General features: G+C 44.6%; 1 protein-coding gene across 1 annotated transcript in view; it reads right to left on the reverse strand.

Moving 5' to 3' along the window:
* LOC123756619 (dipeptidase 1) overlaps positions 1 to 13,299 on the reverse strand; it is a 140,780-nt gene that overhangs the window by 20,243 nt on the left and 107,238 nt on the right. Inside the window, exon 8 of the mRNA XM_069331430.1 lies at positions 12,987 to 13,071. Within this exon, the coding sequence (XP_069187531.1) occupies positions 12,987 to 13,071 (85 nt within the window). The remainder of the gene's footprint in view (positions 1 to 12,986; positions 13,072 to 13,299) is intronic.

Raw genomic sequence — 13,299 nt, forward strand, 5'->3', positions numbered from 1 at the left:
ACCGGGCTCTGTATAGACCAATAGATCAGGCTCTGTATAGATCAGCGGTCCAGGCTTTGAATAGAATAGATCAAGAGACAAGGTTGTGTATGTGATCATTTACAAACTGATGTATACCCCTGGAAGGTGTAGCCTGAGGTGTATACCTGGGATGTATACGACTGGGTATACATATACATGTCATTAAATCGCAACAGTATTTCGACTATTATTAATTTTCTTTCGGATATGTTTTTTTTTACCTAAATATATTCTACCATCTAGAGGGTGAAGACACAATAGATATATATATAAATCTTTCCATTTTTATTGTTCGACGTTTCGTGAGCAACGTGACATCTTGAGGAGTTCACTCTGTTGATCTGACACAGCTATGTTAAGCTTGCTAAGACACATCTAGACGTTTATAAGTGTGGGGTACACCTCACTCTCCGATTTAATGTAATGGTTTAATGTAATCATGTGAGAGTGAATTGTTTGCAATGGTGTGATAGTGAATTGTTTGCAATGGCGCTTAGTGAATGAAGTACAAAAAGCAATATTGCATAAACATATTGTTTGATTTATTTATTAGAATACGTGCATACTTGGACATGTACGTCGTGTTGACCGGGTTGTGAAACAAAAGGATTGATTTACGTGTGCCTCCGGTGTCCCCCCCAGACCCCAAAATTCGTGGGTGTCATCATAACAGACACCATCACCAGTAGGGGTAAATCTTCACTACATAATTCAGCTCTGCTCTCCACGTTTACCAACCTCACTAAACGCGGTCTTCCTCATTTGTTGCGTTATCCTCAACCGTCTAACTAAGTTGTGTCAGTAATTATAAACTTATGCAATATTTACAGCTAAATTAAACAGTTCAGATTGAGGTATAAATAGTATTTTTGAGTAACTTTCTTTGCCTATTTCGATATATGAAACAGAGCACATGATACAGCAGGTGTTTCCTCTCTGGACTGTAACCGTTATGAATTAATCGCCAAAATCATTCATCAACTTTACGAGGTATGTTACTAAAAGAAGCTATAAGGTGAACAAATCCACAAGGGCCGTGACGAGGATTCGAACCTACGTCTGAGAGCATCCCAGACGCTGCCTTAATCGACTGAGCTACGACATGTTAAAAGAAGTAAGGGCGAAGAGGTAGAACGGCCTATTGACATAACTCTAGTGCATGGGGAATTGTGTAAAACCCTGGTTTGTGTCTCGGAGAGGCTGCAGGATCCAAGTAAATTCAGTAGAATTTCTGGTTGCAATTCTTTTTACCATGTCGTAGCTCAGTCGATTAAAGGCAGCGTCTGGGATTCTCTCAGACGTAGGTTTGAATCCTCGTCACGGCCCTTGTTCATTTGTTCATTTGTTCATTTGATGCATCACGCTATTGTGATTTCTGTGTGTAAAGCTATAAGGTCTCTTGCTTCCTAATCATCTTGGTCCCTGTTCGCACTGGGACCAAGATGTATCGATATGAGAAACCGTTGCATTCAATACAGTTTGGAGATTTGGGTGAAGGTAGAGGCACCACCACCGTCGATGCCGCTGCCACCGGCGGAGGCCCCATTAGACGCCAGGGTTTAATAAAACTCTGCGGATGCCGCAAACACTGGGGGGAGACTAATTAAATCTTGGCTACCACTAGGTAACGGTGAAGCACGCAGCCAAGGACGCCCACCAGTCCTCATAGTTATGGGTCTCTCCCTATCACCTGCCTGATTATATATATATATATATATATATATATATATATATATATATATATATATATATATATATATATATATATATATATATATATATATCTATATATATATTTAATATCTGGGGAGAGCTTTTTAATCGAGAGTGCAGAGTTCTGAAATTCTAGCGTAGTGTCCCTGATGAATACGCGGGCGGGTGTATTGTGTTATATAATATTGGGGGAGGACTATTCACAGCAGTGTTCTGAGGCGGGTCTACCATTATGTGCCAATATTATATTATTTGTTAAGCCTTGCTTGCCATTATGGCTGGCAGATTTAAAGATGTGCTTGCTGTTTGTTATCTGTGCGTGTTTGCCGGTTGCAACCTATAGTTGTGCTTGCTGGGTTGAGCCTCAGCTCCTCGTCCCCTATCAACTCTGCTAATGGCCTTTAGTGGTACTCGGGTCATATTCTTAGGTCATTTTCCTCTTGGGCTGACGTGCTGAAAATTCCAGCACGTCATTTCTGAGAGAAATGACGTGCAGGGCAATGGACGTGAGGTAGCCCGTCCTCCGTAGGTTTCCTAACGTCAAGAAATCATCGTACTAAAGGGCCCCTGGTCCTAACCACCAGAGGACCGAAAACAGAAAACGGGACAGTACGTCAATTTCGCGAGCCGCTACCATTTTCTAGCACGACGATTTTTGGCCTAAGTATACGTCAAAATGCGACGTTCTATTAAGACGCCGAGCACAGGGAAAGGGGAAACTCCTATACGGCTGCCGAAACACTGCTGGAAGGGGTGGATGGAAGCAGAGGCAAATGGAGGAAGGGAAGATATAGGAACAAAAGGTTCAGGAACGAAAAAGGAGGTTGGGGGGTGGGGGGTTGGGGGTTGTCCGTCATAAGTGTTACCTTGAGGTGATTTCGGGGCTCAGCGACCCCGCGGCTCGGTCGTCGACCAGGCCTGTTGGAGAAGAGGGAGGAGGTCAAGGAAAGGTGAGAAAAGATATGGGCTTGACAGGGTCAAGTTAGAGGAGTGTGGGGGTGTGGCTGCCGGATGGAAGAGCCGGTGGAGGTCTGGCCAGTTGGCGCAAAACGGTATTTGGATAGAAAGAGAGAGAGAGAGAGAGAGAGAGAGAGAGAGAGAGAGACAGAGAGAGAGAGAGAGAGAGAGAGAGAGAGAGAGAGAGAGAGAGAGAGAGAGAGAGAGAGAGAGAGAGAGAGAGAGAGAGAGAGAGAGAGAGAGAGAGAGAGAGAGAGAGAGAGAGAGAGAGAGAGAGAGAGAGAGAGAGAGACAGAGAGAGACAGAGAGAGAGAGATGAAGCAGGACCCAAGGCTGGGGGCAAAGAATCCAGTAACAGACATAATTAAAAACAAAGCAAATGGAAACGCAAGTAACGAGAGACAGTAGAGGACGAGAGGAAGGAAGAGCGAGAGGGAGAGAGAAGGCAAGCTGGAGAAGGACAAAGAAAGAGTAGGAGAGTCAATGGTAGTAGTAGGGAAGCTAGAAGGATATGAGGAGTGCTTGAAGGTAATCCATCGAGAAGGAGGATTTCCAGAGAAGGTGACACTGAAGTAGAATGAATCAACATAAGGAGAGGGGGGGGGGGGGAAGGGGCGGCTAGGGGGAGCCGGATCTATTTTTTGGGGAGAGGGGAGAAAGGTGCAGGTGGGGGGAGATGAGGAGTCTGAGGGGGGATATATAGCGAGGGGAAGCAGAAGGGGACAGCGGTGCTTGGGTCACTTCTTCCTTGTCGGGTCTCGAGTGATGGTGTGGAACTCTGGTGGATCTTTATGTACAGTCTCTCCTTCTGTTCCCCTCGGTCTCGTCCCCTCTCGGTCTCGTCCCCCTCGGTCTCGTTTCCCCTCGGTCTCGTCTCCCCTCGGCCTCGTCTCCCCTCGGTCTCGTCCCCCTCGGCCTCATCCCCTCTCGGTCTTGTCTCCCCTCAGTCTCGTCCCCCTCTCGGTCTCGTCTCCCCTCGGTCTCATCCCCTCTCGGTCTTGTCTCCCCTCGGTCTCGTCTGCCCTCGGTCTCGTCTGCCCTCGGTCTCGTCCCCCTCGGTCTCGCCCCCCCTCGGTCTCGTCTCCCCTCGGTCTCGTCCCCCCTCGGTCTCGCCCCCCCTCGGTCTCGTCTCCCCTCGGTCTCGTCCCCCCTCGGTCTCGTCGCCCCTTCGAAGCACTCAATAAATTGCTGTCACATGTTCAGCTCTTCGCTTTACTAACTTCACATTTCTCAATATTTACCTTCAATTCAGTGTTCTTACCTGCACGTGCCGCCTGGAAGGGTCTCTGCAGGTTGAGCCACAGTTCCCGGGCCACGACATTCAGACACCAGCCAACCGCTGCGGTGGTTGCCGATTCTCTCGCGAGATATCATATCTAATCGTGCATAATTGGAGGTAGTTAGCTCAGCTTCCTCATCTTCTTGCTCTGTAAACTTGCACTGAAGAACCGCCTTTTTAAATTATTTTGGATATTTCAATTACGTAGTTTTTTTTAGGGCATTATAGGAGCTGCATATATATTTGAGGTTTGGTCTTATGTAGGTTGAATGGTTTTGAAGGCTTCCATGTCCACACTGCTGTGTCATACTGTGCCATACTGTGTCATACCTTGGGTTACATAGACTTCAAGGCATCCTCTTCTCTTCTTGTTCTCACTAGCATGATATCATCCTTGATCAAGGATATGAATGATACTATTTCCTCTGGCGAGACGTTGACTTATATTAGAGCAAGAATGGACGCAGGTGCCGGCGTCTTCCACGTGGCAATTTCAGACTTCAGATTGTGTTGTAGTTGATTTTATAGTAGATATAATGTATGCCTGACTACCTAAAGGGATTCTCCACTCTCCGTGTGACTCTCCACCACTCCACGTGACTCTCCAACCATGTGGAGTGGTGGAGTCTTCACCACTACATCTTTTATCATTTCCTTCCCGGGGAGTACATCTCCTTGCGCCCACCCTGACACTTTTCCAGCTATTAAAACTTTGTTCTCAAGTTTATACATGAGCCTCCCCTTGAGGGACGGTGTCAAACGCTTTCTGACAATCAAGAAATTGAGCCCCAGTCTCCTCTTTCCTGTTTTATTTTTATCATAGAGTCTGATCATATATGAGGTGCCTATCTTGTTGAAGTTATCTAACTTGGTGCTTAGGGAAAGAGCAAAAAATGTTGGATTCGTTTGATTTCATTGGGTCTCTCCATCACCTTGTATGGAATATGCTGTTGTTGTTATTGTTTGTTGTTTTAGATTCAGATACTGGAAAAAAAATTCATGTAGCACGGGCTATGGCGAGCCCGTAATGAAATATGCTTTGATGTTGAGATTGATAGAGTAGTTCAGTGTTTCCTGCATTTCTCCTCACTTGTGTACAGGTGTTATATTTGATGTTTTCTATATATCTGACAACTCCCTCTTTTTTTTGGAGGGGGGGGGGCGCTGAAGTATTGTGACCACTCCTCACACGAGTGGTGTGAGGAGTCGGCACATTACCCAGCCGTTGTTGTTGTTGTTGTTGTTTTAGATTTAGCTACTCAGACCGAAATGTCCATGTAGCACGGGCTATGGTGAGCCCGTAATTGAGTTCGGTTATTCATGATAACCTTGTTACTCTGATATTTGGGTTAAAGTTTTAAATGGAGGTGGGGTTTCCTTCTTTTTCCCTGTTTCTTTTTCGCTTCTGTTTTAGTCGTATTACCCAGCCGCTTCTTTCAGCATTTATGGTAAGATGTCGTCTGGTCCCATGGCCTTCATCTGAGTCAGTTTCCTCAATTGTCTCCACACCTGTAACACCACAGGTGTTTCACTCAGGATTGGTAGGATGGGTGGCGGGATGTCCCTACACTGATTGTGATTGAATAGGGGATGTGATAAGGGTGTGGATTAGAAGAGGACAGGGTTGGGTTGCTGAATTTAGGTATGGAACAGTGTGGGTGGAATGTTCTTGTACTCACAGTGGTGGTATGCAGCTAGTTACAGCGAGGTGGACATATCTCCGCTGCAGTTCACATCACCCGAGGGCGTTTGAGGGAGAACCCGTTTTGGGAGAACTGTAGTCACATCTATTGGCCAGCATCCAACGCGAGTCTTAACTAAGCTTAAATCCCATTCAAAGCCAATTATGCACACAATATTCCAATCATTCGCGTGGATTTTTAGCTTCCTAAGCGCGCAACACAGCCGTTAATCGCCGTCAGCATCTTCGGAAAGACTCCCATAGAAGTTGCCGCTTGTGTAACGCGAGAGAGAAAAACATCTCCAAGACTCCCGCAAGACAAAAGATACTTACGTATAACGTGAAGTTTCTTAGCTGAGGAACACTCTAAAGCCCCAGTGACGCAGTCCCTCGGGTCGTTTACCATGCACGACGCCCCAACATTTGCAATTGGAGATGCTCTGGAAAGTCGTTGTTAACTATGCAATTTCAGGGTACGAATACGCGATCAGTTGTGAGCTTGGTATTAACGCCAGGCTTGAAGTTGTGTTCTTGGTTGACCTTCGACGGCATCGGTAAGCGGCGCATGAGTCGGCTTTACGTTCAAGTCTTCGAAATGCTTTTTCTGGAATCATTGGCACAAGGGAAGCGTGTCCGTCTATCTATCTATCTATCTATCTATGATGACTGACAACAGAGGTACAGCTAAGCCTTTTAAAAGCACCGAATCACCTTCTGTGGTTGATTGTTCAATAAACCCCTGAACTATATGTTTAACACATCTCTAACCCTGTCCATGGAGGACAGAAGAAAATGTATATATGTTGGTTAGCATTGTAAATGTGTGGCCACGTCTGTGGACGAAAATAATAATAATAAAAAAAACAGAGGTACACAATGACTGACATCAGATTACCCCTGATGTCACTCAGAGATAATCTGATGTGAAGTAATCCGATCAGAGGTAATCTAATCATAATGACAGAAATAACCTTCATCTGATCTACATACTACATAACACACTCAGACAGAAGAGCTTCCCCAGATGGTAAGAGCTCAACTCAGGACCAAGAAGACTTAATAATCTTTCAGAGTTGAACTTCAGCCAATTATATTTCTAAGCCCCTTACGATGTATCGTCCTCCTCTTGTCAGTCATTATAAACTCCTGAGTACTGATGTCAATCTTCATTCTTCTTTCCGGGAATCGCAAAATATTGTGTTTTTAAAAAATAATTTAGAAGTGCTCGTAAATATGTTTTTTAAAAGGTAAAGTTGGTAATTAAATGGAGTTTGGTGTATAATATAAACTCCAGCAGTGAAATATATATCCATAGGGGAACATGAAAATATAAATCATAGTTAAACTTCTTTGAAAAAAACAAAAACATGTTTACGTGAAAAATATATAATTTAGAATGATGATCCATATAGAGTAGCAATATACACTAGGCATCGAGGACGCTGTGTTGTAGCGGATGAGTACGAATTCCAGACTCATCGTCGACAGGTTTCTTTTCATGTTATTCGATGAAGTATGATGAATATTTGACGAGGGTGTGAGAGACGGATTTTCAGAGCTGGATTTGTCGATGACACAACTACCAACCTCAGGCTTCAGGCTTCTCCTTCGGTGGTTATAATAGGAGCTGCCTCGTATGGGCCAATAGGCCTTCTGCAGTTCTCATTATTACTACTATCCCCTACACCTTACTTTCCTCCTCAGCTCTCTCTTGCCCATTTCTCTTTGCCTGTCTCTACCTCCTCATCACAATCGACTTGAGAATGGTCCAGGACGGACCGAAACGTCGTGGTCCCTTCAACTTCTAGTGTGTGGTCTGGTCAACAAAAACACTTCAGGCTATTACTTTGTAATAATAATCACCCCTATTCTTGTTGTGCCTCTGCTGCATGGGTAACAGCTTCTCCTCCGTATCAACCTACCCAGGCTTTGCGTCGTGGGAAGGCCACTCCAGACCGACAACCAGAGCACAACTCCATAGTCTCCTGAGACTGATGGATGTCTAATATTCCTCGTATATCAACATGTTTTTGTGTATATTCTATAGTCTTTCTAGTTAAAGCTTTGGATAGCAAGGTTAGGGTTTTTTCTGTTAATTATTTGTATTTATAGAACATTTTCAGTGTTTTTATAGAGATGATCTGCGAACATGTGAAGTGACCCAGGCACTGTTCGAACAGAACACTAAACTGTTCGAGTGAAATTCGAACGTAATAAGTTGGTACGCATGTGTAAAGTAATTTTAATTCAAAAATTTATTTGTAAAGTTGCTGGCATATGTTTTTATGAGAATGGGCTGAGCAGTTAGCGAGGCACACTTCGAACACAAGTGAATGCATTTCGAACACAAGTAAGCGAACTAGTGTTCGGATTAACGACCATTTAGAAAACATCTTGAGGATGGCTTGTGCAAACTTAGACAGAATAAGATAAATGTCCGTATTAACTAAATATACCAAACAATTTAGGACTAAATTATACTCACTAGTTGATGAGTAAGATATTATGGTCTTAGGCCAAACGAAACGATCAGACCTCAGTCATTTTTGGCCCAATTAGACAAGTATTTTGAATTGTAATTGATTTGTTAAAATATGGGATATTCTTCATAATATAACACTGTTATGCCTCCATGAAGTAAAGGACTGAAGGTGGGTTTTCAGCCCACTTCAGCAAGCATCCCTGAACCACCTCGTACATTTGTGTCTTAGCGGGAACACAAGCAGTAATTATCTTAGATTATACAGTCATGAAAATTCATTGGCGAGATGTTTTCCAAGGAGTTTTCCATCATAATATTAACCAGATGAATTTAAGAGAGGAAGATCAAATATATTCACTTCAACGGAATGAGGAGAGGGGATAAGACGCTTCCCAAAGCGCGAAGAGGAACCAGCTTCGCTGCAGGTCGATTAAACATCGTCATCTTGTAAAGAATCTTTGATGAGATCCGGGAAGGAGAAGGAGGAGAGGACTAATAACACGGTTATTTCTCCAGTGATTGAGAGCTGGCGGAGATGATGACAAACGGTGGCCGGTGCCCCAACTAGAGGGAAGCTCTTCCCAGAGATCGACAGAGCTGGTTCCAGTAAGCGAGGAAGCTCACCAATGGCCGCGGGAGGTCGTTCCAGTGAAGGTGGAAGCTCGTTCCAGGGACAGAGGAAGGGGGAGGTCGTTCCAGTGAAGGTGGAAGCTCGTTCCAGGGTCAGAGGAAGGGGGAGGTCGTTCCAGTGAAGGTGGAAGCTCGTTCCAGGGTCAGAGGAAGGGGGAGGTCGTTCCAGTGAAGGTGGAAGCTCGTTCCAGGGTCAGAGGAAGGGGGAGGTCGTTCGAGTGAAGGTAGAAACTCATTCCAGAGGACAGAGGATGGGGGCGGTCGTGCCAGTGAAGGTGGAAGCTCGTTCCAGGGACAGAGGAAGGAGGAGGTCGTTCCAGTGAAGGCGGAAGCTCGTTCCAAGGACAGAAGAAGGGGGGCGGTCGTTCCAGTGAAGGTGTAAGCTCGTTCCAGGGGACAGAGGAAGGGGGCGGTCGTTCCAGTGAAGGTGGAAGCTCGTTCCAGGGACACAGGAAGAGGAAGGTCGTTCCAGTGAGCATGGGAACTCGTTCTAGGAACCGAAGAAAATCGCACTATAGTAACCAAGGAAGCTCGTTCCAGCAGCCGCGAGAGAGTTCCTTCCAGGAACCGAAGCAGTTCGCTCCATGAACATCAGAACTCCTATACACACTCGTAAGGGTCATTCACCTTTCCTTAAAGCTGTGTTGCTGTTATTTAGCTGCTAATTGCTTTAGGTGCAGTGAGACTGTGGATTTAGATTTACACAAATGAATTGCGAAAGTCGCTTGCAGATCCTCACGTGCAGTTTAATTAAATATTAATCTTTAATGGAGTTTCCTTAACAACACTTACTGTAATTAGCCAGGAGAAAAACGGTTTAATTCTTCGCGCTAACTCATAATCTGTAAGAGCACACACACACACACACACACACACACACACACACACACACACACACACACACACACACACACACACACACCCACACACACACACACACACACACACACACACACACACACACACACACACACACACACACACAACACACACACACACACACACACACACACACACACACACACACACACAACACACACACACACACACACACACACACACACACACACACACACACACACACACACACACACACACACACACACACACACAACACACACACACACACACACACACACACACACACACACACACACATCATGGTAATCTACAATCCCCCACCAAACAGTAGAAGACCCAGGCAGGAGTATGATGACAACAACAAAGCATGTATAGATGAACTGCAGAAGGCAGCAACACTAGCCCACAGAATGAGAGCGAAGCTGCTGATCATGGGGGACCTAAATCATGGAGAGATAAATTGGGAATCAAGGAATCCCCATGGAGGGGATGAAACGTGGGGAGCAAAATTAGTAGATGTTATAGACAGGAATTTCCTGACACAACATGTGAAGGAAGACACAAGGGAAAGAGGAGGAGATGCACCGAGCCTATTAGACCTGATTTTCACCCAGAACGTAGAAGATATCGAGAATTTAGAGCATGAAATACCTCTAGGGGCCAGTGACCATTGTGTCCTAGTCTTTGACTACATGATGGAATTCAAAATTATGACCATGGGACAAGAGATCTGGGAAAGGAGAGCTGACTACAGGAAAGGGGACTATATGAGGATAAGGGACTATCTGGGTGAAGTGCAGTGGGAGGAAGAAATTAGAGGAAAAACAGTCCAAGATATGATGGACCTAGTCATACAGAAATGCCAGGAGGCCGAAGAGAGATTTATACCAACGGTAAAGGGAAAAAATAAGAAGGAATATAATAACCCATGGTTTAATAGACAGTGTCAGGAAGCAAAAATGGCCAGCAGGCGGGAGTGGAGGAAGTACAGAAGACAAAGAACAGAGGACAACAGAAGCAGATACAACAGAGCTAGGAACGATTACATTAACATAAGACGAACATCGGAAAGGGACTATGAGAACGATATTGCAATCAAAGCGAAAAAACAACCTAAGTTACTACACAGTCATATAAGAAGAAAAATGTCGGTGAACGACCAAGTGACAAGACTAAGGAAGACAGAGGGGGCATATACTGAAAGTGACAAGGAAATCTGCGAGGCACTGAATGCCAGTTTCCATGGAGTGTTCACTACCGAGCCTGAGCAGCTCCCATTGTTGGAAGGGGTTACCCTAGATGAAAGACTATCAGATATAGAGGTGACAGCAGAGGAGGTAATGAAACAGTTGACAACTCTAGATGCAACTAAAGCAGTTGGACCAGACAAAGTATCACCGTGGATACTAAAAGAAGCAGCACAGGCCCTCAGCGTGCCTCTGGCAATGATCTTTAATGAGTCACTTATGTCAGGAGAATTGCCCAGTTGCTGGAAGAAGGCAAATGTCGTGCCGATCTTCAAGAAAGGAGATAGGGAGGAGGCACTTAACTACAGACCTGTATCACTGACAAGCATCCCCTGTAAAATACTGGAAAGAATAATTAGGCTACGACTGGTTGCACACCTGGAGAACATTAGGTTTGTGAACAAACATCAACATGGGTTCTGGACAGGGAAATCGTGCCTAACAAACCTTCTGGAATTCTATGATAAAATAACGAGGATAAGACAGGACAGAGATGGTTGGGCAGACTGCATATTTCTGGACTGCCAAAAAGCCTTTGATACAGTACCGCACATGAGACTGCTGTTCAAGCTCGAGAGGCAGGCGGGGGTGGGGGGAAAGGTCCTAGAATGGATAAGGAACTACCTAACAGGAAGGAGCCAAAGAGTTACGGTAAGGGGCGAGAAGTCGGACTGGCGAACAGTAACAAGTGGAGTACCACAAGGATCGGTGCTGGGACCAATTCTATTTCTTGTATATGTTAACGACATGTTTACAGGCGTAGAGTCCTACATGTCGATGTTTGCGGATGATGCAAAGTTGATGAGAAGAGTTGTGACAGATGAGGATTGCAGGATCCTCCAAGAGGACCTGAACAGATTGCAGAGATGGTCAGAGAAATGGCTACTAGAATTCAACACGAGCAAATGTAAAGTTATGGAAATGGGACTAGGAGATAGGAGACCAAAGGGACAGTACACAATGAAGGGGAACAGCCTACCTGTAACGACGCGTGAAAGAGACCTGGGGGTGGACGTAACACCTAATCTATCTCCTGAGGCACATATTAATAGGATAACGACAGCAGCGTACTCTACACTGGCAAAAGTTAGAACATCATTCAGAAACCTAAGTAAGGAGGCATTTAGGGCGCTTTACACTGCCTACGTAAGGCCAGTCTTAGAGTATGCCGCCTCATCATGGAGTCCCCATCTGAAGAAGCATATAATGAAACTGGAAAAGGTTCAGAGGTTTGCAACGAGACTCGTCCCAGAGCTACGAGGGATGGGGTATGAAGAGCGCCTGAGGGAACTGTGCCTTACGACACTAGAAAGAAGAAGGGAGAGGGGGGACATGATAGGAACGTATAAGATTCTCAGAGGAATTGACAGAGTGGACATAGACGAAATGTTCACACGGAATAGTAACAGAACGAGAGGACATGGATGGAAGCTTGAAACTCAGATGAGTCACAGAGATGTAAGGAAGTTTTCTTTTAGCGTGAGAGTAGTGGGGAAATGGAATGCACTTCAGGAACAGGTTGTGGAAGCAAATACTATTCATAATTTTAAAACCAGGTATGATAGGGAAATGGGACAGGAGTCATTGCTGTAAACAACCGATGCTCGAAAGGCGGGATCCAAGAGTCAATGCTCGATCCTGCAAGCACATATAGGTGAGTATATAGGTGAGTACACACACACACACACACAACACACACCTGAATACACAAACATAAATACCCAAAACAGAATAAATATTGGGCTCCATTCACACGTACCCAGAGGCATGAATATGTAATGTAGAGCCACTGACCTATATATTATGCTTTTATGTGACTTTTATGTATATATTTTATCACTAGAATGGAATTGAAATGCTTATTCCGAACGGTGAGGAAATGCACATTGCAGCAATATAAAAAGATAGACGGGGGAGGAGGGGGAAAAAGAAACTGACAGAGGAGCCAAGTACACAGACATAGAAGCAGCCAGAGAAACATAGACAAACAGAAAGACGATACGAAAATCAGAAAAGGCAGAGGTATGACTATGAAAGCAAGAGGGAAGGGAAGATAGACAGACAGACGGGTAAACAGATGAAGGGCGAGAGACAGGCAGGCTCTTCACAACTCACCCACAACGTCCTTGACAGAGGCTTGTTCACTGCAGGTAAGGAAGTGGTTGTAGAAGCTCACCATCACTACACCACCATTGACAGCCTGGGGGAAGACAACGTATATATATATATATATATATATATATATATATATATATATATATATATATATATATATATATATATATATATATATATATATATATATATATATCAAAGTGTGTATATTTGTTTTGTATTACCCTACATATGTTCAAGTGCAATAAATAACATGTCATCATTTACTGTGGTGATTCTAAAGTTCGTCCTCATCAACCAGCCCGTCCTCGTT

Source organism: Procambarus clarkii, chromosome 26 (assembly GCF_040958095.1).
Source record: "Procambarus clarkii isolate CNS0578487 chromosome 26, FALCON_Pclarkii_2.0, whole genome shotgun sequence".
Classification (NCBI taxonomy): domain Eukaryota; kingdom Metazoa; phylum Arthropoda; class Malacostraca; order Decapoda; family Cambaridae; genus Procambarus; species Procambarus clarkii.